The sequence below is a fragment of the Aristolochia californica genome, unplaced genomic scaffold (assembly GCF_029961685.1).
Source record: "Aristolochia californica isolate CCGP_79_NKW_82.1479 unplaced genomic scaffold, dmAriCali1.0.hap1 SCAF_7, whole genome shotgun sequence".
In the NCBI taxonomy this organism is placed as follows: Eukaryota; Viridiplantae; Streptophyta; class Magnoliopsida; order Piperales; family Aristolochiaceae; genus Aristolochia; species Aristolochia californica.
The window spans coordinates 40,162,274-40,190,272 of NW_027182268.1; the positions used below are offsets into that span (position 1 = coordinate 40,162,274).

At 37.1% G+C, this 27,999-nt stretch overlaps 4 protein-coding genes across 5 annotated transcripts; 3 read left to right on the top strand and 1 right to left on the bottom strand.

The window, feature by feature from the left end:
• Window positions 1-1,557: 1,557 nt before the first annotated feature.
• On the top strand, window positions 1,558-8,856 carry LOC137936701 (probable inactive ATP-dependent zinc metalloprotease FTSHI 3, chloroplastic). Its single transcript, XM_068781534.1, has 5 exons — window positions 1,558-1,905; window positions 1,994-3,145; window positions 4,723-5,046; window positions 5,719-6,019; window positions 8,378-8,856. The coding sequence occupies exons 1-5, from the start codon at window positions 1,882-1,884 to the stop codon at window positions 8,569-8,571; spliced, it is 1,995 nt and encodes a 664-aa protein (XP_068637635.1). The 5' UTR covers window positions 1,558-1,881; the 3' UTR covers window positions 8,572-8,856.
• A 142-nt stretch (window positions 8,857-8,998) lies between these two features.
• On the bottom strand, window positions 8,999-11,384 carry LOC137937615 (proline dehydrogenase 1, mitochondrial-like). The gene is made up of 4 exons (XM_068782715.1): window positions 10,886-11,384; window positions 9,569-10,214; window positions 9,243-9,483; window positions 8,999-9,158 (listed from the first exon to the last, which is right to left on the bottom strand). Exons 1-4 carry the CDS (start codon window positions 11,378-11,380, stop codon window positions 9,098-9,100), a joined length of 1,443 nt encoding a protein of 480 aa, XP_068638816.1. The 5' UTR covers window positions 11,381-11,384; the 3' UTR covers window positions 8,999-9,097.
• A 203-nt stretch (window positions 11,385-11,587) lies between these two features.
• Window positions 11,588-19,880, top strand: LOC137937071 (uncharacterized protein At1g32220, chloroplastic-like). The gene is made up of 11 exons (XM_068782113.1): window positions 11,588-11,993; window positions 13,040-13,157; window positions 13,295-13,383; window positions 15,154-15,209; window positions 15,470-15,525; window positions 16,650-16,743; window positions 17,091-17,170; window positions 18,605-18,647; window positions 18,884-18,975; window positions 19,225-19,529; window positions 19,645-19,880. Exons 1-10 carry the CDS (start codon window positions 11,941-11,943, stop codon window positions 19,396-19,398), a joined length of 855 nt encoding a protein of 284 aa, XP_068638214.1. The 5' UTR covers window positions 11,588-11,940; the 3' UTR covers window positions 19,399-19,529; window positions 19,645-19,880.
• A 776-nt stretch (window positions 19,881-20,656) lies between these two features.
• LOC137936564 (uncharacterized) lies at window positions 20,657-24,188 on the top strand. 2 transcript variants are annotated; one of them, XM_068781309.1, is made up of 6 exons: window positions 20,657-20,763; window positions 21,280-21,619; window positions 22,239-22,384; window positions 22,623-22,899; window positions 23,099-23,371; window positions 23,460-24,188. In XM_068781309.1, the coding sequence occupies exons 2-6, from the start codon at window positions 21,311-21,313 to the stop codon at window positions 23,937-23,939; spliced, it is 1,485 nt and encodes a 494-aa protein (XP_068637410.1). In that variant the 5' UTR covers window positions 20,657-20,763; window positions 21,280-21,310; the 3' UTR covers window positions 23,940-24,188. The 2 variants fall into 2 exon arrangements, with proteins under 2 accessions (XP_068637410.1, XP_068637411.1); XM_068781310.1 differs by lacking the exon at window positions 20,657-20,763 and adding an exon at window positions 20,895-21,010.
• Window positions 24,189-27,999: the final 3,811 nt, after the last annotated feature.

Genomic DNA, 27,999 nt, shown 5'->3' on the forward strand with positions numbered 1-27,999 from the left:
TATCATATATGAGTGATGATAAAATATAATTTTTTTTTGGTTAAGGAAGAGAATGACTGACGTATGCCATTACCGAAGCAATGAGATCGCTAGAGAGGATGAGAACGATCAAGCCGCTTGAACTGTAATCGTAGAAGACACCCTTTGTCTTCTTTCTCACAAAGCTTCCATTTAGCTTAGCTTGAGTCGGTTCATCACAGTCACACCTCTCCTAAGAGTTAAAGCCTGCGGCCTGCAACCTGCATGGGCATTACGTAATAATTAACGCAATCAAATATGTTTCTCCAGAAAATGTTGAATATTATTATCTGATTATCTAATTATATATTATTTATTAAATAAAATAAGTAATTTACTTTACTTGATGACGATGCATATAGATGTGACCTGTTTGCTTACGTGGCATATTGACCGATGCCAGGTAGATCTCAACCTTTGAAATTCGGTATTCTTATAAATAAGATAATTAGAATACAAGTGTGAGTTGTGATTAGTCAAGATTGCACTGTGGGCATTGGGCAGTGAAGTGTACAAGTTGTTGGAAATAGGGGATGACTCTGTGACAAGGATGAGAAGAAAAAGTGGTGGATGAGATGGATGATGTGAAATGAATTTGCGCAAAAAGCAGGGATCAATCATCTCGTCTTTCCTCTTGTTGTCTGGTCGGCTAGAGTCAGGATTAGAGCTTATAACAAATAGTTTTAAACGTCTAGGGTATGAAGTGATCGTGGCTACCAAATTAGTTTGGGTCCACAGTCTTCATAGTTGAAGTTTAAGTTTAGTTTCCCCTTGGGTATCTAGACTTTTGCTCATTAAGTATACAAATACGTATTGACATCCACAATAATGGTTTTGTTAGTGTTTGTAGTCTGTGTTAAGATTTGATTTGTCCCACGTGCCGCGTTCGCATGTTTGGCACAGGGACTTTACATTTGCATTTGGCGGGGTGGGTGTTAGTGTTTGTGGTTTGTGTTAAGACTTAGCTTTTCGCACCTTAATCGACTAGTCTTTTTGGATTGTATTGGTTAGGTGCTTACTGGTTTGAGTCACTATGAGAAAACTTCTTTGTAGTCTTTGCTATACGAAGGATATACAACAGCCCGAAGACCAGTTCCTATTACCGAAAACAGAGGCCAAAGATCAGATCATGGAGATGCAGAAAAACTCGATTTTTCTTCTGTTATAAAATAAGTATAAATAAATATAAATCCTCATCGTTTAATTCGTGATGATTACAAAGATTTTAATTAAAATTCGTGATGATTACAAAGATTTTAATTAAATCTTACATGGTATCATACAACGTTTACTTACAATAAATCTACAAATTTTAATTCTACCCACAGAGGGATTTGCAGCGGCAAGTCATTAGGCCTGCTACTATCTCAGTGGACTCTGGGCCTTCTACTGGTTTCTTACAGAGTTTCATGTGCCATACTCTTATCAGTCAATTCTCTCTTTCTTTTCTCCCACGTGCCGTCGCACACGATCATGGAAGAGGACGATAACATCAGCCATCATCCACTTCAGGGCCTCACCTCCCCGCTTAGCGTGCCAGTGACCTCCGGTGTTCTCTTTCAACGGTCTGTGGATTCGGATTAGCTGCAACTGCAAGAGAGAAAACAATCCAACAGCCTCTTCTGTCGTCCTTTTAATATTGGAGTCTTGGATGATTCAAATAAACATCGCATCTCTTCCTTGTCCTTCTGAGATAGATTAAGAACTTCCTCGTCATCTGAGGAAACAAAAGAGACTCTAATGCAGGAACCTTGGTTCTTTCCAGAATCCCCGTACCAGATGCGCTCCTCACATGACACATGAGTTTTCTTCGAATCGTTTCACTTTTTGTGGAGCAAAAGGAAAAGTCCCGAAGTGGCTTAAATGCAAAACTTTTATCGGCAAAAGGTCATTCCTCGAGTTCGACAAGGTTTTTTCTCTAGGTGGAATTGGTGTGCTCATTATCTGTTTTCTGAAGATTTGTTGTCATTCCTAGGTGCACTTTGCTCTACTGTTCCCAAGTTTACATCACGGGCATTCTTCGTTTCAGATAAAGATGGTGCTATTTTCTGTGGATAGAAATTTTAGCTTGATGGGTACCCATGTCTTGTGTTTAAATCAGACCCTGCTTCCTTGTTTTAGAGATAAATTTAGATGTCAGGCGGTAAAGCTACAATGCTTGGAGAAATACAGAGCCTCTCATGCTTCTGCTTCTCTTTCTTGTTGTCATTCAAATTCTACTTTCATGAGAAGTCCCTTCTTTCGCTCATCACTAAATGGGTCGAACTGTCCCAGAATAATGAGTTCACATGTCAATAGTACTAGGGGAAGCAACCAGTCTCAGATGGAACTTACTGAAAATCGTCAGGTTAGGAAACGCTTTTCATTGAGATTGCGCCCTAGGCTTTGGTTGTTTTTGGTTAAACTGAAAAGAATTGAAATGAAACTGAAAAGGGAATCAGCTGGGAAGATACTGGAAGAAATCAGAGGTTGGTTGCACAAGAATCTAAAAAGAGTGACCCTTTCCACCTTTGTTCCATTTGCTCTGGGATTCTGCTACTTGGTGTTGAAATTAACTTCAGTTCCATCCCCCACAACTGTTCCTTATTCGGACTTGATAATAAACCTTCAAAGTGGTACTGTAGCAAAAGTTCTGTTTGAAGAGGGTTCTCGTCGGATATTTTATAACACTAAGCCCCAGGAACCTGACAATTCAGTTTCACCAATTTCAGATTATATTTCTAAAGAAATTATACTTGAAAATTCATCTGATGCAGTCGTTGGTGATGGCAGTCCTATTAGTGAGCAGTCAAAGTATGGGAAGACACTAAAAGGTTCCTCTAAAGCCTTAACGCCAGAGTGGCAGTTCTGTACTAGAAAGATAGATCACGATGAGAATTTTCTTCTTAGTTTGATGAGAGAAAAAGGAACCTCATATTGCTCTGCTCCCCAATCCGTGCTCATGTCATTAAGAAGTGTTTTATTTACAATTTTGTCCCTGTGGATCCCTTTAACACCTTTAATGTGGTTGCTTTATCGACAATTTTCTGCTGCAAATAGCCCGGCAAAGAAGCGTCGGCCCAGGAATCAGAAAGTGGGTTTTGATGATGTTGAGGGTGTTGACAGTGCTAAGACAGAGCTTATGGAGGTAAATTTACTTAATCTGTATATCTACCTATACAAGTCTTATTTTATTATGTAGTACAGGTTTTCAGATAGTCTAGGACTAGATATCCAATTGCACTTGAAGGAGTTTTTTTGTCATATTAGGACTAGGAAGGTTCATATGGATTATGGACACATTTAGAGTTGTTCTCTATGTTTTGTCGCAATAGTTTGGACATTGAGCAGTTTCTTAATGTGAGATGTTGGGTTGAAGTTTCATATTCAAAAAGAGAATCTATATTTTACAGCTAGTCATGCTACTTCAAATATATATCCTTGGAGAGTAGAGTTGCTTTTGGATGGGTTATTACAATTTAGAATTTGATTGGCTGGTTTTTTACTTTGACATGCATGATAGGCTTGCCTTATTCTATATGCAGCAAGTTCAGATGAATTAATTTGCTTTATTTGATTTCTGACTCAACTAGAGTTTAAATTCTCTATGCTGGAGAAAAAAAAAGTCTGCTCAGTATAGTTTAAGACTTTCACTGGTTTGGCTTCTATTTGAAGATATTTTTATAGTTCTTCAAAAGAGAACAAAAAGAGAGATCTTCCATGGGATGAAGCAGCAAACTGTAAAAGCTGGACTAGCAATTGTCTGTCGTTCACTAGTTTTCTCTTTGACTTAACAATCTATGCTTTCTGAATATTTGAAAGGTCGTTTTTAGGTTTGGCCCTGCCAAATTGAGACATAAGCAATGGAAACAAGATTATGAGAAGTGGGGAGAGAGACTCAAGGACAAGAAGTAGAAAAAGAAATAGAATAAAACAGGATTTATCCATGATTTATTTTCTAAATCCCAAACCTCTCAGAGTCAAATGTTAAGACCATAACTTAGAGTCATATACATCGCACAAAACTTCTATTGAAGTGTGCCTCTATAGGCCTTAGGTGTTGTTAACTGCTTTTGTTTGTTTTGCTTTCCAACATCTTCATAAACTTAAAGCTCTTCTTCTTCTTATATTATTTATATTCAAGTATATCTGGAAGTGTAAATTTCTCAATGATTTTTTTATAATTCATTGTAAGCTGTACTAGGGAGCAATTGAAAGATTTGTTATGTTTTGTTTGATTCAATCCTTTTCCGCAAACAACTGTGCTTAACCTTGTAAATGTAGATATCACTAAAATATTTTTGTTCAACTTATAGGTAGGTTCTGCTATTTTTGTCTCTATATATTCTTTAATGCATCCTAAAAAATATGATGTAATTAACAAAATGAATGTCATAGCATCGCCCTTACAAGCAGGTTGGTCACTGTATGTCCTTTAAACTGTTAAAACAATACTAGGTTTCTATGTGTTCATAGAAGTTGTTGCAGTGGAAAGGAAATGGTTGGTCAAATAGTCTAATATATAGTCAATTGAATGGAGTTGCTAACCTTTTACTCGAAATGTAGTCTAGAAAACTGATTCACACATCACAAAGGGTTAATAATACCATGCACATTTTAGCTGTAGGTGATACTGATTAACTTATAACATGAAGCTCTTTCATAAAGGATTTTTTAGCTTGGTTTGCAATTAAGTAACTATTCTCATGCCACCACCTGTGGCAGATTGTTTCATGTTTGCAAGGAGCTATAAACTACAGCAAATTGGGAGCAAGGCTACCCAGAGGTGTCCTTTTGGTGGGTCCTCCAGGCACAGGGAAAACATTGCTAGCACGTGCAGTAGCTGGAGAAGCAGGAGTACCATTCTTCACAGTTTCAGCTAGTGAATTTGTTGAATTGTTTGTGGGAAGAGGAGCAGCACGGATTAGGGACCTTTTTAATGTAGCAAGGAAATGTGCACCTTCTATCATATTCATTGATGAGCTTGATGCTGTTGGAGGAAAGCGTGGTAGAAGTTTCAATGATGAGAGAGACCAAACCCTAAACCAGGCAAATTTTTCGACCTTGAGATTTCTATATTATTGCTTCTTGTGTTTGAACTATGAGCAACTAAACGACTGCTAGTTTAAAAAGCACCCAATTGGTATATCTATGAGAAACCTTTGAAGGTAGAACTGGTGACCATCTTCTGGTGATCTAAATTGTTTGTCATGGGTGGTTGTTTTGGATGGTTTCTTGTCAAAATTTTCTATGTTCTTCCAAAGCGTGACTAAGTTCTGCAACCCCCCTCCCGCATTTAGGAAAAAAAAAGAAAAAACCTCTTTCTCCCAATTTATTTATTTATTCCGTCATGAGTAGAGTGCATCCTTTAATGATTTTGACTTGCTGTTAGGACAAAATTGAAAGATCAATTTGACGTAATACGTTTGGATTTTCATCAACTAAATATTTTTTTAAAGGTATTCATCAAATAAAATATTATGTTTGCTTTTACAGCTATTGACAGAAATCCCCCTCCCGCATTTAGGAAAAAAAAAGAAAAAACCTCTTTCTCGCAATTTATTTATTTATTCCGTCTGAGTAGAGTGCATCCTTTAACGATTTTGACTTGCTGTTAGGACAAAATTGAAAGATCAATTTGACGTAATATGTTTGGATTTTCATCAACTAAATATTTTTTAAAGGTATTCATGAAATAAAATATTATGTTTGCTTTTACAGCTATTGACAGAAATGGATGGATTTGAGTCAGAAATGAAGGTGGTTGTCATTGCTGCAACAAATAGACCAGAAGCATTAGACGCTGCCCTCTGCAGACCAGGTCGGTTCTCAAGAAAAGTATTTGTAGGAGAGCCAGATGAAGATGGACGGAGAAAGATCCTGGCTGTACATTTAAGAGGAGTTCCTCTGGAAGAGGATCAACAACTTATGTGCAATCTTGTTGCATCTCTTACTCCTGGGTTTGTTGGTGCTGATCTAGCAAACATTGTCAATGAAGCTGCATTGCTTGCTGCTCGTCGAGGTCAGTGCAATTTTCGTCATTCTCGAACTCTTTTTAGGCCTGATTGCCCATTTTCATTCTCAAACAACATGCTTTTGTCTGTACCCACAAGACCCTCTTCTGGTGTGAGGAATATTGATACTGAAAAGTGGTTAAATAACTGTAGTGAGGCACCTGGTGTCGATTTGTGTCGAATACCAAAGGGACTTTTATTGAATTTGGTGAAAGAAAAATTACATATATACCTTATATGCCATATACACCCAAATTTGATTTCTCACTTTCCATGGCATTCTAGCCCATATTTGTCACAGTTATTATTATTTTGGAGCCCACAATCAGGTTATGCAAGTTACTTCTTTGGCTAGTAGTGTGACATCAGGACCTGTCCATGTATAACTCTTGCGCCTATACAGTAATTGTTTTTTTATCCAAGAGGCTTGAACAGTAAACTAATCTTGCACCATTTTCCAATGGCATTTTAATCTCTGAGACATTCAAAAGGATCACCTTGCATAAACAAGAAAGTTGCACTAGATAAAGGTTTGGATGTTAGCGACAGAACTTTTGTGGAGTAGGAAACCCGTTTTTTCTGTAAACTTATTTCTGAAATCGAAACAAAACCTTTCCTAAATTTATACGAAACTTCTCAGCAACTTCTACTAAAATTTAATGAAACTCTTCTGACACATTTTATTTTATAATTTTTTTAATAGAAGGTTACTTAAAAGAATTTTCCTCATACAAGTTAATTAAGTTAAACCTGTTATAAGTGATAAATTGCATAGCATCAAACTATGATTGATCAGGATTTATTTCTTTGAATGTTGGTCACACACATGAGAGACCCTTCACCACATTGAGGCTTGAATTCTAGACCTCATACCAAACCCCTTCCATGTGGATTGAGCCAAATCCTAATCCACATTATTGATAAGAAATTTGTTAAGGAATAGTACCACATGGATTAGTGAGCACAAAGATCTTGAGTTTTTTAGTTGAAAAAGAGGTTTCCTAAGTTGGTTAGTCATTTTGGGATGGACCTTGGACCCAACTTTACATGGTATCAGAGCAGGTACTCATATGTGGGTCTACACCTAAACTATCCACTTGTAGAGCCACAAAAGAGGGCCTACACCGAAATTATCCATTTGTAGAGCCACCAAAGAGGGCCTACACCTAAAATTATCTACTTGTAGAGCCACAAAAAGGGCCTACACCTAAATTATCCACTTGTAGAGCAACAAAAGATGGCCTACATGTGAGGGAGAGTGTTAAAGAATAGTCCCATATGGATTTGTGAGTACAAAGATCTTGAGTTTATTAGTTGGAAAAAAAAATTCTTAAGTTGGCTAGTCATTTTGGGTTGGGCCTTGGACCCAACTTCACAAAATTATTATGCATTATTTCTTCAAATCATTTATTATAGTATGCACAGATCTTTCTTTTTGTGTTTTTTTCCCCTATTTCATACAAGTTTCCAAATGGTACTTTATGTGTTTCCTTAGTATTGCATATAAGATTCAAAAGTTCGATTTGGCTTCTTATTGAGACAATTTGTACAGTTTTTCCTCTTTGTTTTCCATCTCCATTTGTAGTTTCATTTCCTGTTTTCTTTCTTGTTCCAATAATTGTGGTTCAGACAGATAGCTTGATTGTCAACATCCTGCTTAATGCATGTTATCTGCCACTAGTGCTTCACCGCATGCATTTTCAGAGTTACCAGTATTGTTCATGTATTGAAAGTGGATATTAACTTTTATGAGTCCCTACAAGCATATTGCCTAGTGAAAATCAAGATTTGGGTGAAGGAAGAAGAGAAAGTTAAGAGAAAAAGGAGAAGAAAAACTTTCCGAAGAGCCTGAAAGGCTTAGTTGGGAACTGTGGATGAATTCCCAGACTTCTTGACTATGTGTTTTGAATTACAAATTACAAAAATGCCCCTATACACTTAATAAACCTTAATCTCCCTAACTACACATCCTATGTGCATGAAAATTTAGCCACTGATATAATTTAACATGAGGAAAAAGATTACTTAAAGAAAATTAACCACTGAAGTGGTAAAATGATCAAAATACTCTTTGAGGGTAAAATGACCAAAATACCCCTGGATGTATTTTCTAACAGTTATCTTGATGAATTGAAATTCAGGGCATATTGCTATGTTTTTTTTTATAATGAACTATATTTATCGATAAATGAAGACCCAGAGGGTTTGCCCACTTCACGAAAGTCAATTTGTTCAGCTTAAAGTCATCTTACTACTGTCTTTGTCTTCTTTGAAATGATCCTTTAAATGGGTGCCTTAGTGTATCAAAAATGTATCTCTATATTGCTACTGACAAAATGTTATTTGGATTTTGGCACTGGTTACAGGGGGTGAAAAAGTGAGTCGGGAAGATGTCATGACAGCTATAGAAAGAGCAAGATATGGGATCAACGAAAACCAAAAGAATCCTAATACTATAAAAAAAGAGCTTTCAAAACTATTTTCGTGGATTCCAGTGACAAATAATGACCAAAAAGCTGGTAACTGGCAAGCCCCAGCGGGCTATCAAACATTAAGCTGACAAATTTGTCATGCGTTATGGAACCTGTTGCAGTGCTTATTATATTTTTGTAGAATGTGGAATATCAAGATCAACAGTGGGAAGTTTCCTTTGGGTTCACCAGGGTGTACAGATTCAATGGCAACATGACTACGGTGACTGTGTTGGCCCAGGCAATGTTAATGGTGTTCTAATTGAGCCTAACAAATGTGCCAGTGAGCAGCTCAACTCAGTCTTTCCCTTTTCTATTGTTGGGAGAGTATTTGATTATCTAGTTTTAATTGAGAATATCTTGGGACTTCAACATCCTCTGGTGATCTCCATTCTCTTCTATGATCGACCATATCTGACATTTACGAGAGGCGCCAGGCATAAAATACCAAGAAAAAACAAAGTGAACCCATGTTGGAATCATTCTACCAAACCATTTGATATTTTATATACACATATAATACAATTTCCATTTCCCCATACAACCTTCGTGCAATAGGATAAGCATCAAACATTTACTATTCAATTAAACAACAATATCAGATATCAGCTTTGATCACGATCTTGTCGACGGCTCTCCACTGATTGCTGCTTTCAATCTTTTCTTTAGCTCCATCCTGCACGTATAAAACAAAGAGAGCATTAAATGATCAGATGCTACTGTTTGACCACTGATTTGCACTGCCTGTACCGTGCTTTACCTTATTAGTTGTCTGTCTAATGATGAGGAAGACAAGAGGCCTTTGTTTTCTTCAGCTCTTCTGAGAAGGTAAGGGATGACTTGCTCTACAGGCCCAAAGGATAAATACTTGCTCACATTGAACCCTGCATCTCTCAAGCCGTAGGAAAGACCATCTGCCATTCCTTTCAATTGGGCAAACTGCAGCCTTTGATTCCCCCTCCCAATTTTCAGTTCATCGACCTTGGCAGCCAGTACCTTCCCTGTTTGTAATCAAATCCCATGTATGACGATAAGCACAAGATTGATGTTCAAATTACTGCAGATGTTTAATGAGTTTGTGCTCACCTGAACCGATGTTATGGGTGGCAAGCACGACTGAGCCATAGCCACCTGCGATCTTCTCAATCATGAAGGACGCACAGTCATTGTAGCACGAGTGTGTGTCCTGGATGCTTGGATGTATGGGAGAAGCAACACCTAAAGAAGAAGCTAATAGAGTCTCTCGAGTGATATAGGCTCCCCTTACAAGCTTAAACCCCATAGAAACTCCCATACTTTCCGCAACTTCAGTAGCTTGAACCAGTCTTTCTTTCGCATCTCTCAAGTACGCCTGAATCGTTCCATACACAACTGGGTTTTCTTCTTTGTTGAACCGTATTGCAGCTGAGAAGGTCAAGTAATCAATGGCTGGCTGAATCGATGTGTACTCGGCGTCAATAAGTAAGGGAAGCTTCTTTTCGACGCATTTTTGGCATAATTTGGATAGTCTCAAGCGGGCTAATTGGAGGTCGTGCTCTTCGGCTTCTGTAAGATTGTCCGGTTTGGACCGAGTGTGGTAGATTGGGCTAGAAGACGACAGAATTGGCAACGAATCAATCTGCCATGGAAGGTCGAAATATGGGTTCTTCTGATTCCACCGCAGTAGATCGCTCACTCGTTCCAGAAGCGAAATTGGGCAAATTGCAGATATCTTGACGCAGGCAAAGCTCACCTGAATGCGAATAAAAAGTTTGTTCTCGTCAATAAATATGTTATTTCCTTGTAACTAATTAATATCTCGTGGCAATCAAACATTTTCATGTTACCATCTTTCCCCTTCCAACGGTCTATCTTCCATGGAATGTTATTTTCTTTAAACAAAAAATATAAAAATCAAATTCCAGACAAGCGAAGAAAGAGTGGAGGTTCCTATATAAAAACGAAAAAGGGCGAAAAAGATTGCGGAGACTCCGTCCGTTCAGAAAAAACCAAGGCGATTGTGACTGTATGTAATGCCTGGGGCCCAGGTTTATGCTCTGAGTCATTGTCTGGGCGTGCCTGCGTGTCGCCTTTGTACAACACATAGGTTTGGTCAAATGCGAATTGCCCGGAAGTTTGCATTACTTCCAAATCGAAACGAACGTTCATTAACCAGAATCTTGGCATTTGAAGGATCCAATTCACACTGTCTTTCTTTTTTGGCAAGAATTCAGATTCCTTCCGTGTCCAATCACAATTGTTCATTTCAACCCGTAGCTATCACAGAAAAAAAAGAGTGGAGACTTTGAAAACATGAAATTCTTCCAAGAAAACAGAATTAATCCATGAAAATTGGAATAAAATCGTTAGGGAGAAGAACACAAAAAAAAAAAAAAAAAGAGAACTAAGAAAATGATCTCTTACAGAATTCGCCGGAAGCATCGAAGCCATCTCAACAGTCCGCAAGAACTCATCCAAGTTAGCATCGCAGCCAGAGTTATCGACCGCATCTTCCAATCCATAGTCGAGAATTCCCCTCAGGCCGTCCTGCCATAGACCTTCCAACGTCCTTTTCGCCTCCTCTACGTCTTCTCCGGCGCAAAAGTGCGCATAAACTGTTCTCTTCAACATACTCAACATCGCCTTCCGGAAAAAACTGTTTTCCATAAGACTTGATCTCACGAGTCTCACTCCGACATCGACGACAGGATCCAAGGCCACGAGTTGGAGGTTGAGATAGGAATTCAACAACTTGTTGGTGGGAATGGACGCAAAAGGTCTCTGACCGTGGTCGTCGAAGTTGATCACCGACTGCGAAGTACACCTGTCGGAATTTTCGACGAGCGTCGGAAGAGCGGCAGCGGCAGAATTGCAGTGTCTGAGATTCTGGAGGAGCTTTGGAGAGGCTCTGATGGCCATCGTGTGTCTCCTCTGCGATGGCCAATGAAAGGAAGACATGATCGTGAGTTTAAATAGAGACGCCGAAAACGGAAATCAAAGCACAGTGGAAATAATGTTCAACTAGGGGGGTATTTTAGACGTTTCATCTAAAGAGATCGAGACGAGGAGCAGATTGGTATAAAGGCCTTGGTTAAAGTCATTTTGGGGATAAAATCCTAAGTCTAGACAGCCCGTTGTGGATCAGAGCTCCATGTAAGACACCGGTCAGCAAAGAGAAAGCAGAGCAGGGATGGCGGAATCCAGACCTGATATTTCAACACGCCCTTGAAGTTTAAAATCTCATCTTTAAATGTGTAATAACGACTACAATGAAACTTGTCAGCCTTACATGCCTTGTGTCTGTGAACTCTGGCGGAAGACTATCAAGAAAAGCGGTAAAAAAGAAGAAAATGAAATTTTCATGTGAAGCTCTCCATTTTCAGGCCGAACCTTTCCAAATTTGATTCGAAACTTTCAAAGAAAAAGGAGTGAAACTGTTAGAAATCGAAGGAAGAGGGAATAGAAGAAAGATTCGCCAGATGATGGTGATTTCGCGACTTCTACACTCAAAATCATCAGTGACAAGACTCTAGTGAGTGACTGCATCGATGATCTCCTTCGGTTGTTAGTTTATCATGTAAATTGCCTGAGGCCTGTGTTTTTCACTGTGTTTTTGTAAAGGTCGAAGCGGATTTATGCGATTGTGCGTACCATGTGTTTTCTGTCATCGATACGCTGAATGTAGTTTCTGGATAGCTTTTTGCTGTGTGGAAATTCCGTTGGTCGTTATACTCCCAGTTACTTCGTTTCTCTTGTGTTACTTAAGCGTGGTTTCAATAGGAAAGTATTATCAATCATGGATATCAATCATTCTGTTGGCAATTCTAGTCTTTTGTGATCATTCTAAGGAATTATGAGTAGACCTAATTGATTCTTATTGTTTTTTTTCTTGAATGAGCAACTTTTAATATCGACATCGCTGAATCGTATTGTTATTAACAATCGTCACGTTTTTAGTTGTTTGTGTTAGCTGCATTCTCCTTCTGTATCATTTTTTTCTCCGTGATCATCTTTTCCAGGCGATCTTCTGAACGAATTTAAATTTTTGAAGGCCAGAAGGGATATTAGCTTTAGGATAAAAGTTATGATTATGTTTCTATTAGATGACAACGGCTAATCTCTTAACATTTGAGAGATTGGTAATTATTTTGGGTCCTGAAAGAAGATAAGCAAGACATGAAGCTTTCATAAGGTTTACAGATTCTTAAGTACATTCAAGTGATGAGAGAAGTGCAACTGAAATATTGTTTCTCTTCGTAAGGCCCTTTTTTCAGAGACGGATATAGGTTTTCCTTTTACAAAAAATGAATTTATATGCTTTTGTTGCACTGTTACTTTTCTAAAGTTATATAGACTTGTTAAAAGTTTCTAGTGAGGATATTCTTTTTTAGTTTATGCTTGCCATTTGTACTCTCTAATTTGGTTTTCCTGTCCTTCGTTTTAGTTAGAGGCTTCTTTTATCCATCTATTGCATATTACTACAATAGTATTTTGCCTGAAGACAATAGTACCATAAGTACTCATTAATTAGAAAACATGTATCTTACTTTCTGTTTTTGACTATGGTTGATGAAACAGTACAATCAGCATATCGAGAAATTGGCGATTACTGTCAACAGATTCTAATAAAGTAGATGAACCTTTCAAAGTCGAGGAAGCAGAGACTGTCAATGTGCCACCACCTCCAACCGAGAAGGTTCTGATCTAACTCTCAGCTGTGGCAGTTGTTTATGCTTAATATTAGATGTCACTGCTTCCAACAGCTTATGCTGGCATAATGTAGTGTACATCTTCAGTTTAATATTCTCTAACTCAGTAATTGACCCTTTTCAGTTATTAGTTTTGGGTGGAAATGGTTTTGTTGGTTCACATGTTTGTAAAGAAGCGGTGGAGTGTGGCTTGTCTGTCGCTAGTTTGAGCAGGTATATATTCTCTACTAACTTTGAAATACTAAGAGTATTGCATGTTTTGAACATTAGTATAACATATACTATGATGAGACCACTTACCTGGTGGACTACGCGGAATAGATGCATAGTTGCTGCCCGTGAACAGATGAAAAAAAAAAAAAAATCCTAGATGAATGTTCAGGCCTTAACCTTGAATATGCATCTGGCATGTTTTTCACTTGTAGAACCACAAAAAGAGGGCCTACACCTAAAATTATCCACTTGTAGAGCCACAAAAGAGGGCCTACACCTAAAATTATCCACTTGTAGAGCCACAACAAGGGCCTACACCTAAATTATCCACTTGTAGAGCCACAAAAGAAGGCCTACACCTAACTATCCACTTGTAGAGCCACACAAAAGGGCCTACACAAAAAATTATCTACTTGTAGAGCCACAAAAGAAAACTTACACCTAAATTATCTACTTGTAGAGCCACAAAAGAAGACTTACACCTAAATTATCCACGTCCACTTGTAGAGCCACAAAAGAGGGTATGCACGTGAGGGGGAGTGTTAAGGAATTGTCCCACATGGATTAGTGAGTACATAGATAAAAAATTTCCTAAGTTGGCTAGTCATTTTGGGATGGGCCTTGGACCCAACTGAACAGTAATCTTGATTATGAATCTAGGTCCAGTATAATGGTTCTAACATGTTGGTTTGATTAGTCTTTTGACTGTGATTCAAACTTGGACCTATAAATAGAAATTACTAAATCCTGGTGGAGCAGGTTTTTTTAATTCAGTAGGAGTACATTTTAAGAGGAACAGTTTAAGAACTTTTGAATGTATGCTATCATATATCTCAGTTTCAAGTTCTGCTTCTAAAGCTGATCTCATTTCCAGTCCTAGAAAGTTTTGGATTTACGCAGGTTAAGGAATTTAAGACCCATAGTAAGTAGTGTGAATTTTTTTTGAATATCAAGTCTTTCAGTACTGAGTTTTCTTCTTTTATTTTTTGGGTTGATTGCATACATGCCTTTGACATCTTTTGACATAATAGCCTGCGTATGTTAGTTTTAGATTAATGGTTACATTACCCTTAAATATAACCAAAAATTGCATACGTACCTCTGCCATCTAGAGTTAATTGATTCTAACTTCAGTGTAAAAAGACGAAATTGCCTATACGCAGGTTTCACATAATTGTTTGGAGGCTTTATCATGTTGTTCCATCTTTTATGGGCCTACTTTGTACAATTCATAAGTACGGTAGTTGTCTTTTTACAATGCTAATGTTATAGTGAACTGATTGTATCTAACAGGTATGTAGAATTTTGAGAATATTACAAGGTTTGGGCATTAATTTAATGTCTAGGTTTATGTAGGTAATTACTATACTTGAGGGGTATTATAGGCATCTGCTGTCCATATAAATAGTAACAATGTGGCAACAGCTGTTCACATTTTAAGTATGATATGTATACTGCTGGTTCCAGCTCTTAGGTTCTTGCATTCATGTGTAGATAAAATCACATGTTCAGAAGATTGGAGGATGGAGCTATGTGATAATGCAATAAATTTTAAATTTTAAAAGTTCTTATTAAGAATCTAATTTCATATTCTTCTTCAATTTTCATTATATAGTTTTCTCAAGTATCAGAGCTTTAATTGACTATATTATGTGCGTAGAAAGTATCACATGATAGTCTCTTGCTCTTTCCTGCTAGATGATAAATACTTCTGGTTTAAGCAATCTTTTGCTTATCTGAACCATTTGCTCACTTTTTTGGGTTTCTCAGGTCTGGAAGGTCAAATATTCAGGAGTCTTGGGCTAACAGTGTCATTTGGCACCAAGGTTTACCATAACTTAATGCACCTCGTACTCAATTCAGAAGTTCATAAAGATTCTCCATCTCTATTCAATTTTTTGTTTTTGTGATATCGAAAATTTGTCCATTGGTAGAGATGATGGGCCCAGTTAAGTGAAATGGATCACATCCTGCAGCCTGTAACTGGTCTCATTAGTTTAAGGCCATGAAGAACTTAAAAGTGAAGATTGATAAGACTCTAGACCTCCATTAGATACTAAATAATTATCTTATCTATTCTCGACAGGGAGCCTTCTGTTACTTGATTCATGGAAGGAAGCTCTGGATGGGGTCACTTCTGTGGTATGGGCAAAACTGTGCAGGATATAAACAAAGTCATCTTTCTATTTAGCATATTCTATATGTAGAAGGCACAAAGCTCCAAAAGTATTCAAACTTGAAAAGTATAAACAGACAGTGAACACTATAAGCTATATGCATTTTTTTATGGGATTGACCAAACTATTTTAAATTTGTGCAAAGTTACTGCTGCATGTGAAACAGTTCTTGATTTGTCTTACATTTTTATCCTTTCCATAATTGCAAAAACAGTCTCCATTTGAGTCCATCAGTGGATTGTGGATCTCATTTTACTGATTTAATATCTTTTCCTGAGTCATCAGATTTTAAATTTGTAAACCTTGAGTTATATGTTACATACGGGGCCAGTCCGTTTCTTCTTATTGGCATTTTATCTTCTAGGTAACTGCATATAGCTGAAGATTCTAAAGTTTAGCTTAAGATTGAGGTTCCAGCAGCCTCACAGTTTGAAAGCAGAGATGTTTGGAAATTTTAAAAAGAAGATATGTAAACAGATAATAATATAAGAGGAAAATTGAAACAGGATGATCTTAAAAGTTCAATTTTTTTGTTTTTTTATTGTGGTCATACTCTGGCGAGACTTGAATCTTCGACCTCCCGTTATCATAAATTACCTTATCTTTTACTCAGGTATAAAATAGTAATTTTAATTTAAAAGAGTGATTCCAGAGGACAAGATTCAACCTTATTCAGATCCAGGCTCAGGCCCATCATGCTGTTTCTGGGTGATTCAGACATGTTGTGATGCCTATATAGGGGGGTGACCAGAGCAAACATCTGATGTAGGAGAGGCTAACCTACTGCATTTTACTTTATGATTAATTCTGAAATTTGTTTAAAAGTTCGTTATAATCATTTAATAGTATCCATGAGTCAACTGTCATGTGCAAAGTCACATTTTCCACAGACACATGCAAAAATATAAAAATTGAAGTTCATGATGTCGTTTATTTTGAATATAACAGTGTTTGCTAGTTATATCTTTTTCGCTAAAAAGGCCCAGCAACAATACACTGCTTTTGAAGAAAGTCGTTTTTCAATATAATTACCTTTTATTTGTTTTGTCTTCTTGTTCTGTAGATTCTCAGAAGTACAATGTTTTGTAGATATCTTGTGTTGGAGGCTTTGGCTCGGACTCTTATATGTACAAAATAAATGGGACTGCAAACATCAATGCAATTAGAGCTGCCGCAGAGAAAGGTTAGTTGTCATCTAGTTTGTGACTAGTGGTAGAGTATTAAGTTCTTTATTAACTGGATTTAGTTATTTTATGATTCTAGAAGATAGAAGTATAGCTCCTAGGCTACTTCCACTGTCTTTTTTCTCAAATAAAGAGAAAGAATTATCAGTCACCTGTATTGGATCGTCAGTCACACCCCATGCCTGAATGGATTGCTGAAATTTGTACTTTCAATATCAAAGCAGTTGGAAAATTAAATAACCAATGCTACTTGCTTCATTAATAACTCATTTTCCAGTTCCTGCTGGCTTCACTTCTTGCATGAGAAAAATGATTAATTCCTTACAACATGCATTTAACTGCACAGGTATAAAAAGATTTGTATATATCTCAGCTGCTGATTTTGGTGTTGCCAACTACTTATTGCAGGGATATTATAAGGGAAAGGTACTTTGTTGGATTTTATTATTGTTGCTTAATTTTCCATTAGAAATTTTGAGTGAATTTCCACCAAAACCTCTCCTGTCCTAGTGATATAAGCAATATTTTTTACACCTTATATGCTAGTTTCAGAAAAATGCAGAGAATTGATTTCCATAAATTTCCTTATGTTGGACCCTTTAACTGAAAGTTGATTGACTCCAAATCCCTGCAGGGAAGATTATCACTACATAGGAAGACGAAAAAGATCAAGCACCGGGAAAGAATTTTCAGATGTCTCACCTTAACCAATAAACCATCAAAATCTGACATGTCAGCTTTGTGTTCTCCCTTATTTTGCACAGAACAAACTAGGCACAGTCAAGTTAGGGTGGTGTCATAAACTAATTCTTTCTTCCATGCCTTGGATGAGAAGGTCTTCACCAGGATACTGCTTTTCTTGTATTTTAATAGTTATTTTGCAATGTCCCAAGTACACATTCGTATTATCTCCATTTCATGTTGTTAAGGAATAGTCCCACATAGATTAGTGAGTACAAAGATCTTAAGTTTATTAGTTGGGAAAGAGGCTTCCTAAGTTGGCTAGTCATTTTGGATGGGCTTTGGACCCAACTTCACATGGTATCAGAGCAGGTACTCATATATGGGCCTACACTTAAATTATACCCTTGTAGAGCCACAAAAGAGGGCCTACACCTAAATTATCCACTTGTAGAGCCACAAAAAGAGGGACTACGCTTAAATTATCCACTTGTAGAATCACAAAAAGAGGGACTATACCTAAATTATCCACTTGTAGAGCCACAAAAGAGGGCCTCCACATGAGGGGGAGTGTTAAGGAATAGTCTCAAATAGATTAGTGAGTACAAAGATCTTGAGTTTATTAGTTGGGAAAGAGGTTTCCTAAGTTGGCTAGTCATTTTGGGATGGGCCTGAGACCCAACTTCACACATGTCTTTAGAGCCGAGTGTAACTGTTAGTTTGCTTTTCACCTTCGAGATTGTACTTTGTTCAATCCCCAATTATGATAAGCAAACAAACAGCCACACATGGTTTTGTAGGATGTAGAAATTTTATGAATACGTACTAGGACATTGTAAATAATCATTAGAATGTCAGCATAACACCCTTTGACTGAAGATTGTCCAAGCTTCGGGGAGAGAATTGGTCTGTGACACAAGGTGTGTGTGTGTGTGTGTGTCTTTGTGTTGTATACCTGATAACAGTGCTTTCTGAATGAAAGAGGCAGGTTTTGGGATGTGTCCAATTTCTTGTATTATATCTAACCTTATTTCATAGTCGAAATCGGTGTAAGTAAGGGAGATTGTTTCACTGGCTGCATGTGTGCATTTGAGTATATATAGTGTATTAGTTGATTTTGCAGTCCCTGCTCATCCTTTTCTCATAGAAGAGGTTAACGTCAGTTTGTGCATCTTGCAGAAAGCTGCTGAAGCGGAACTAGTGGCAAAATTTCCATATGGAGGTTCGATTTGTTAAGCTTACTAATACAATTAACATCTAATTAATTAAGAAAAGTAGCAGACTAGTAGCGGAACAGAAAAAGTAAATTATGTAAGAAGCCTCTTGAGTGTTAAAGTATATTGATATTTTTTATTTTTAAGAATAACTTTGTATATGCCATGATGATGTTCTGTTTGGATACTCGGTTACTTTAAATGTAAAGGATATCAACTCATATAAATAGAAAAAAAATTGCAGGGGTAAGTCTGAGGCCAGGTTTTATTCATGGGACCCGCCGAGTTGGGAGTATGAAGCTACCAATCAGTGTCATTGGGACACCATTGGAAATGGTAATTCCATGGTGCCTTCCAGCCTCATAGTTAATTTTCCATATGAATGATATTGGATCTAAGCATGTAGTTTTTTCTGCAATCACTGATTGGTTCGAGTCTTGAATCAAAATTTTATAGGAGAATGAAAGTTTTCCGACTGTTCTTAATATGATCAGAGAAATTTGTCACCATGAGAAGAGGCCACTAAAACCACCAAGAGTTACCTGACTTGTGGTAATATTATTTGTTTCTGTTCACTCTATGCAGATTCTTCAACATGCAAAACCACTGAATCGAATCCCTCTAATTGGCCCACTATTTACGCCTTCAGTTAGTGTAACATCAGTTGCAAAGGTTGCAGTCCGAGCTGCCACAGATCAGGTGTTTCCTCCTGGAGCTGTTGATGTTTACGGCATACTACGCTATGGTCAGCAGAAGTGAATGCACTGAAGTTGCACTGTGTCGTCAGTGTGTTCCATGCAATAAATTAAATTGCCCAATCGAACACATTTTTGTATTACCACAACAGTTCTTAGCTCAGACAGGATGGGCTTCTTTGGCAGACCCCTTAGGTATTCCTCACCATGTCATATCCGAATGATAGTAATAAAATGCCATCTATTGTAGAGTTTGTTTCATCTATTCAAGTGCCATTTGCATGATTGTTTCGTTCTTTTTGTTTTCCAGCTTTGGAATTTGTGGGCAACAGTTTCCGTTCGTCATCTTCCTTGCAGAGAGTTGCCTTTGGTGTCCGTTTCGCAGATCCCAGTATGCTTGCTTATTATTGGAAGAAGAAGGTGATTATTGACGCTCATTCATAAGCATACAAAGCCTTTGTTGTAGTACACGTTTTAGTAAATCTGTTGCCATTTATGACAGAAGCAATACGTTCATAAAGCATACAAAACCAACCTAAAATGGGTTTGATCTGAATATTTCGAATTTGAACTTGAATCCAAAATTTTTAACCTAGTTTGAGTCCGAGTTCAAACCAGGTTCGAGATCTAACCTATGTTTAAAACTTAAAAAATAATAATAATAAATAAATAAAAAGAATATTGTGATGATTTTGATACCATTGAACTGTAAAGTATCATACTAATGTATAATAACTAATTTAATAGACCTAAAAGAAATAACACATTTTCATTAATAGTGTTTATTTTATTGACAAACAATAACATTAAATATTGAGGGACCCAAAGGGTTGAGCTATCGATCGTCTTTGAAGTTTCAAGTAAATAAGATCATCAACCAACTAAAAAGTGAATTGATGAGAGTAAAAGGTATTTTCGTAAAAAAATCTATAATAATGAGTTGGCTTAACAAACCGAGTTTGGAAAATCTCGAGTTTGATTTGTTATATTTGAGGCAAATTTCAAGTTTGAGTTTGAGCCAAACTCAAATAAAAATTGAACTGAGCCGAGTTTTTTTTTTAGCTAACCTGTACAGTTTGTGAACCGGTTTGGTTTGTGCTACTCTTAGAGATAAATATGGTATTTTTATATTATTTCAGCCAAAAAATACGGCCTTTTCATCGTATTTCAGCCCGAAAGAGCGAAGCTTAGCAAAACAAAAACAAAAAAAAAAATTGTTCTCTGTTAAGAGCTTACAAGTTGTATTGGAAAAGAATAAAAGAGGGGGTTAAATATCGACAGTTGTGTATATGAGACATCGATTAAAAAACGGACTCGGAACAGAATTGATTCTCATGTCTCGGACCTAAAGTGGGATTATGCACAGGGTAGAAGAGCGAGCAGCCGTCACAGAAAGTCGGAAACAAATTTGTCGTGTTAGCTGTCGTGGGTAATTTCAAGTTCTGATCATGAAATTTAGGATTTTTTTTTTTTTCCTACTGTGGTTGAAGAAATCACCGCCTAAAAATAAAAATCTAAGTTTATCACAAAAAAAAAAATTATAAAAATATAAGGAAACCGATCCTCACTGGTTACAATTAGATACATGTTGGATTTGCTTTCTGAAGCTACGCTCGTTGTTTCCTGTTTGCTGTTTTTTTGAGAGATACCCATTGGACAAATGACCATTTGCAGAGGTTCATTGATTTTGTTCTTAATCTGATTTTGATAGTTTTTTTATGCTTATATCTTACTTGCACAGTAACGGTGACATTCGAGGATTTCTATGCAGTTATTGAAAAGTACATAAACGCCACTTTCTTGTCACGCTTAAAACTTAAGCATTAATCGCTTTGGATTTGGCACCTATATTTTCTTCATTGCCGGAAATGAAGGATTTGCCTTTATCACTGCTTTTTTGCGCTTACAGACTGAGGAGGGTGATTTTCATTTACCTGAATTGCAGGGCTCGCCGGGTGTAGAGTGAACCACAGGGAATGGAAATGGATGGAAATTCAAGGAAGAGGGTTGCCTTTGTGTTGATCGATGGAATTGGGGATGTTTCTTTACCCAGATTTGGATACCGAACGCCTCTTCAAGTAGCCAAAACGCCTAATTTGGATGCAATTGCTTCAGCTGGAGTAAATGGGCTCATGGATCCTGTTGAAGCAGGTTTGGCTTGTGGAAGTGACACAGCTCACCTTTCTCTGCTTGGATACGATCCGAGGGTTTATTACAGGGGTCGTGGTGCTTTTGAATCCATGGGAGCTGGATTGGCCATGTCTCCTGGAGATATTGCGTTCAAGGTTTGCTCTTTATCTCTTCCTTCTTTCTGCCTATTCTCGTCACCTCTTCTCAGCCACTACAAACTTTTATTCCGGTACATTGAGTTTAGGGTATATGAGTATACCCCTAATTGTTTTGCTGCTTTTGCTTGCTTATTTCTTTCGGATTTCCCGAGACCTGCTTCCTCCATGTGAGCGATGATGGAACTAGCATAGTTGTCAAGCTCCAGAAAAAAAGGGTTCCTCTCATTCTCATCAAATAAAATCTTTAGCAAAACGTGCTGCAACCTGAATGCCTCATCGCTTTGATATTGAAACGACTCTGCTGTATATGATTGTTTTGGGTGATGTTAGTTTTGCAACAGATCAAATATAGCGGACTATACCTTAAGCTTTTTTTTTTTTTTTTTTTTTTTACTTTGAAATATAGACATCCAATGAGATGAAACTTTTATGTGCCTTTGTGACTGCTGAGATGCATCCCAGGAATTCTAACAGAGAACAAAAAATCTTTTTTTCATCATTAACTAGAAATTTTCGTTTTCTCTATCCATCGTGTGATTCGTATAATGCATGCATGTTATTCTATCAGTTCAGTGCAACACGGTCTCTGATTGACTTTCTTATTTATTTGCTCCAGTCAAACTTTGCTACTATAGATGAAAAAACTGGAATCGTTACTAGTAGGAGAGCAGATAGGCACTTTGAGGAAGAGGGGCCAATTCTCTGTGAAGCATTGGACGGCATGAAGCTACCATCTTTCCCAGAATATGAAGTGAGAGTCAGGTAGAGATGATCTTAGTGCACTTGAAAAGTAAACAAAAATTATAAAAAAAAAAAAGCTAAAAAGAGAAGAAAGCATTATTTTGATTTTATTCTAAAAAACAGTTGATTTGAGTTTGGTATTAGTGAGAACTTAGGTTAGTTTTACTTCTCAATTGCTCAGTTGAGAATTTCATTTAGTCAAGAAAGTGTCATAGGCAAGGAAACTTTACAGGTTTTAGAGGGACTCTATTTCTGACAGGTATGCAACAGAACATCGATGTGGGGTGGTTGTGAAAGGTCCAAAGTTGAGTGGAAATATCTCCGGGACAGACCCATTGAAAGACCATCGCTTGCATTTGAAGGCTGAAGCTCTAGATGACACTGAGGAAGCTAAGCACACAGCTGTAGTGGTCAATGAATTGTCCAAGGAGATCTCCCGAATTTTGGTTTCTCATCCAGTCAACATAAAGAGGGCAGAAGAAGGGAAAAACATTGCAAACTTGGTGCTCTTGCGAGGCTGTGGAATTCGAATTGAGGTTAGTTGTCAACATCAAATAGAAGTTCACTTTTAACAGTATGTTATCCTTTCTCAAATGAAAAAAGTAGTTCTTCCTCTTTACTAAAAGAGAAAAGGAGAAAAAGAAGAGATTTTGGAACATAGCAAACAAGTTTTGAGAGGGTATCAATTGTTTCTTTACTCATTTGGAAATTTCCTTGGGTTTCCCCTGTGTACAGGTTCCTGCATTTGAACGTAAACATGGCCTGTGGCCTTGCATGGTTGCCCCCACCAAGATTATAGCAGGTCTTGGCCTTTCACTGGGTATTGATATCCTTGAAGCACCTGGTGCGACTGGAGACTATCGGACACTTCTAACTTCGAAAGCCATGGCTATAGCTAATGCTCTTTCAGCTCCAAAGCAGCCATGCCCTCGTGTTTTTGTACCAGGAGAGGGTGAGTATAAAGCAGGCCGCTCGGATGGCTATGACTTTGGTTTCCTCCACATTAAGGTCAGTGTTAGGATAATCTGGTACTATAACGATTCATGCAAACGAATCTATCATTATTTAATTCCTACTTGGTGGTTCTGTGCTGCAGGCAATCGATGATGCTGGTCATGACAAGGCTAGTATTTTCAAAGTCAAAGCATTGGAGGCAGTTGACAAAACAATTGGTCAGCTGGCCAAGCTCCTATGGCAGGAAGAAGCCGCTGGAGGCTTCCAATACTCTCTTTGTGTCACCGGAGATCACTCTACACCGGTTGAGTATGGGGATCACAGCTTTGAACCAGTGCCATTCACCCTCTGCCGATTAAAAGACTATGTGGGTGCCATCGGAGGAGAGGAAGTTGTATTGGCAGCTTCCCTTGATTCTTTCCCGCTTCCTTCTGTTGTAGCTGGAGAAGATTTGCAAGAACAAGTTGATTCACTGGATAGCCGAAGTAAAGAGACCAAAGCTTACGGTGGTGACTTGGTGAGTCAATTTGACGAGATAGCAGCAGCAAGAGGCTGTCTTGGCCGTTTTCCAGGGGGTGAAATGATGGGAATAATAAAGAAATTCATCAAGATTGAAATATGAAACCTTCCATATAGAACTCAAATGACTCAATAAATTAAATAACACTTTCAAATTAGTTAAGAAGGAAGAAATGAGGAAGTTCAAATGTTCAATAGTTATGAAGGATGGGTTTGACTGTTGATCTTCTGCAGAAACAGCTTTTGGAAGGAAAGATGTTGTTTTTAACTAAACAAGTAGTGTTTTTTTTTTTTTAACTGTACAAGCATGAACTATCTTTAAATTCTTCTTTCTGGTTAGAACTTAAGGGCACATTGAATGATTGTGCAGGAACACTGGCATATGTAGACTGGCTACATTACTTTGAACACTTCCAAACTACTGATCTACTCTTCATTATGAAAATAACCTGCCATTGTTGCACTCCAGGAAACTGATTTTTTTTTCCCAAGCCCAGCTACAACTTCACAACAACATTTTAGAGGCAATATCTATGAAAAGAACACCCATCTACACTAATCCAATTCCTTCTCCAGCCATCTGGGTAGTGCCAAAGAAGTCTTAATTCCAAGTCTAGTGATTAATACAGCGTATAGAATATGCAGGAAAAATACAAAAAAAAAAAAAAAAAAAAAAAAAAAACTCACAATTCAGGAAAAGCTGTTTCAAGACAGTCAACATAACTAAATTTTCAGAACACTGAAGAATTGCAGAGAACTCACAATCAAAAAGCAAGTATTTTGTCAGAAATTACCAAACATCCAAAAACAGCATAAATTGAATTCATGGAGGGTATAGTGTTAAGACCCAGAGCTGCGAGTATTTAGGGCAGAGATGCATGGATGTTTATCATCAAGAATGATGATAGCAGAACATAGCCCACTGCACCCATTGCTCGAACCTGCAAAAGAAAATCTTGGACTCCATAATTGTACGTGCATCTGTTGGTAAAGAAATTTCACATATTAAAGTAACAGACATATAACTGTGCACAGAATGATTGGAATACTCCAATTTGCTTGCAACCTGACACAGCAAAAGAACATTAAGGACAATAAATGCAAAACCAGAATGTTTCTACTCTCTGAGAGCAGAAATCCTCATATAACGTAGTCTTGATTGCTGATTAGAAAAAAAAAAAAAATTAGAGAAGAATCCTTTTTAATTCTATCCTGACAAACGGAAAGCAGAGATTTTGAAGAAGAAAGAAAGAACCCATCTCCAGACCAACAACTCCATGCATGAGCTGCAAATGAAACGGAAGATTTGATAGAAAAGCAAAAAACCAAAATGGTAGGAGCAGAAGCACAGTTTTCAACAACAGGACCGACCCATGAGATCGACAGCTTCCACAAAGTGCTAAAGATGATTAGTAGAAAAAGACAAACAGAAGAAAGGTATCGCATGTGTAAAGAAACTCCGAAAGAAGACTATGCGGATGAAAAATCTAGGATATAAGAGCCGAGCAAGCTAAAAGATTCTCAATAGTAAAATACTCAAAAGATGCAGGATATTGCAACGAAGCATAGTTTTTCTACCGGCAGCAAGACCCCATCTCCAATCGGAAATGCAAAGAAACAACCAAAGTAATTCTGCAAAAAGAACCCTGTCGCAAAAAGTTACCTGGCTTTCTCCATAAGACTCGGTGAATTCAACAATGAGAATTCTGCTTTTGAGGGAAAGGAAAGGCTCTGATTCCGTTATTTGGGCAAACATCCCAGCAACAGGTCGCCTGTGCTTCCCATTCTTCGTCTGCTACTACGAGATACCCGATTAAGGACGAGGACCTTCCGGAGGATGCTCATAGACGGCCTCATGAGACTTCACATAAGATGAAAGAGGCATTGTCACATACATTTCGTCCGCAGAAGCATACAGAACTAAGAATCAACGATAAAAAAAACTATGAGTGCAGAAACAGACAAGAATATTACATTCCACCGATAAATATACATCGTTTTGGATGTATATTAACCTCAAACTCCGGCTAGCTTGAGGTTGAACTCATTTAAAATTTTCGAGCTCATGCTTAAGTTCATTCCAGCTCAAGTGCTTGGAGTTTTCAAGTTCAAGTCAAGCTCAATGGACCTACAGATCCAAGAGAGCACCTCATCAATGTCCAAAAATGGGGGCTGGCAGAAGCAATCAGAGACTTCTTCATGCGATTTTTCTTAGATGATACATGGAACATCCAATTAGATGTGCCCTTACCCAACCAGAGACCCAAACTCATTCTGATGGGTTGTGAATGAAATTGGTAATAATGATCTATCCACTGAAGCAGAGATCCCAGAAAACTTGTTTTGAAAGGTTGATATTGAAGCCAGTCAACTCTTGACACCATGAAGTTAAATGATTGATCTACACTGGTCTTCTATTAGCTTGCTTTTACAGAGCAATTGAGTGTAGTAATAACTGAGAACCATAGCTTCAGTCTTCCAGTTTTTTTTTTTTTTTTTTTTTTTTTTGCATTGACTTTGAGCAGAATGGAGGTATGATTAGGGTACTCATGAGATTGTTTTTGTTTGCATTTTGTGCTTAGGAGATAAGACTCATTTACTTTTATTAAGAAAATATGGACTATGGATTTAGGATCATCTAAGTTAGGAGTATTCAAATTTAAATTTAATTATTTAATTAAAAATTATTTTATTTTTTATTTTTATCATAATTTAAATTTTTTTAATGATAAAATAGAGATAATGGCATTAGTGTAATAATATTAATGCCAATTATGACATTCATGCAAATAATACAATTGTTGTTAGGAAAAGAGTTAGATATAGCCAAGGTCGATTGGACTTGTATCGAACCTCCTGTCTTTTTTTATAAATTTTTAAAAAAGAAGTAAATATATGTGAAATCATTTTTATTATGTTATAAAATTTAAATTAAATAATTAAATTTGTTTCCAATCTAGTGTATTTTTTTTCATATTTTAATTATATAGCAAAAATTATTATCTAAATGTTAATTAATTAATACCCCCATCTTGTAAAATTGCAAAAATAACTCTCACCTCCTTCCAAATTATGAATTAGTTTCAAAGTTATCATTTCACTCATGGTTTAATTCATCACAAATAATAATTTTATAGTTATTTTATTTTATTATTTTAAATTATTCTTTTTTAAAATAGGTCATTTTTCAATCTCAAGACTAAAGAGGAGTGAGCAAGCCAACACTAGTCTTGGAGTAAGAGGAGGACGAGATGGTCCCTCCTAATTAATAATAAACTTGAGTTTATATTAATTAATTTACATTTAAATGTAATAATCACCAATAAGGTAGATTTATACCAAGTCAAAAGGGAGATTTCACCATTGATTAGGTCAATTCTTACCTTAAACCTTAAACCTTAAATCCTAAACCCTATCAATCGATAAGGTAAACCAAAGGGTAAGCATAATTTTTTAAATATGTGTATATATATATATCAATTGTATCAACCCTAAACCTTAAACCCTAAACCCTATCAACCGATATATTCCCTCCAAGGTAAAATCCGACAGGGATCGACGACTATGAACACATAAAAATAAAGATAAAATCATAAAATAGGCGAAATATTTTTTGTATCATTTTTTCATATCCTAATTGAGTGTTTCCCATAGCAAATAATCAACCACACTCAACACTCTCTATAACGTTCTCATATGATTAGCTATAAATCTATGGAGGGTCAAACAGATGGGCTTAATTGGACCACATCAAGCATATACATGTTTAGTAGGAGGAATCCACATTAGCCATTCACAGAACAGGAGTTCATCTTCAGAACCCAGAAAAAAAAAACTGTTTCTTAACCCATATAAGTGCTCTTCATCATTGCCACCTACAATACTTTAACAAAATGTAGGGCATTATCATGCATTCACTTCCATCTCCTCCCATAATTTAATCTGAAACACTGAAATTATTCGATTTAAAATTCCCATCACTCTCTGCTTTTTTTTTTCTTTGTTAATGTCGATACATTACCGTCAGGCGTGCATGCTAGATGCTACTCATCATTGTTGCAAGAGCCATGCTCGTTGAGATTGAGGACGAGGGGAACTGCGAGAGCTAAGCACAAGAGTTGTTTGATGAAATGCCGATGTCGTTCTTGTATTGTTAAATCTCT

Bases quoted from the DNA above. Each gene is read 5' to 3' on its own strand.
- LOC137936701 (XM_068781534.1), top strand. From the start codon at position 1,882: ATGCAAAACTTTTATCGGCAAAAG. The intron at 3,146-4,722 runs GTAAATTTACTT...CACCTGTGGCAG, and splicing joins CTAAGACAGAGCTTATGGAG to ATTGTTTCATGTTTGCAAGG. The intron at 6,020-8,377 runs GTCAGTGCAATT...CACTGGTTACAG, and splicing joins ATTGCTTGCTGCTCGTCGAG to GGGGTGAAAAAGTGAGTCGG.
- LOC137937615 (XM_068782715.1), bottom strand. From the start codon at position 11,380: ATGGCCATCAGAGCCTCTCCAAAGCTCCTCCAGAATCTCAGACACTGC. The intron at 10,215-10,885 runs GTAAGAGATCAT...ATTCGCATTCAG, and splicing joins CGATGCTTCCGGCGAATTCT to GTGAGCTTTGCCTGCGTCAA. The intron at 9,159-9,242 runs GTAAAGCACGGT...TTATACGTGCAG, and splicing joins TTAGACAGACAACTAATAAG to GATGGAGCTAAAGAAAAGAT.
- LOC137937071 (XM_068782113.1), top strand. From the start codon at position 11,941: ATGATGGTGATTTCGCGACTTCTACACTCAAAATCATCAGTGACAAGA. The intron at 11,994-13,039 runs GTGAGTGACTGC...TTGATGAAACAG, and splicing joins TCATCAGTGACAAGACTCTA to TACAATCAGCATATCGAGAA. The intron at 17,171-18,604 runs GTACTTTGTTGG...TGCATCTTGCAG, and splicing joins AGGGATATTATAAGGGAAAG to AAAGCTGCTGAAGCGGAACT.
- LOC137936564 (XM_068781309.1), top strand. From the start codon at position 21,311: ATGGAAATGGATGGAAATTCAAGGAAGAGGGTTGCCTTTGTGTTGATC. The intron at 22,385-22,622 runs GTAGAGATGATC...TATTTCTGACAG, and splicing joins GAATATGAAGTGAGAGTCAG to GTATGCAACAGAACATCGAT. The intron at 22,900-23,098 runs GTTAGTTGTCAA...CCCTGTGTACAG, and splicing joins GCTGTGGAATTCGAATTGAG to GTTCCTGCATTTGAACGTAA.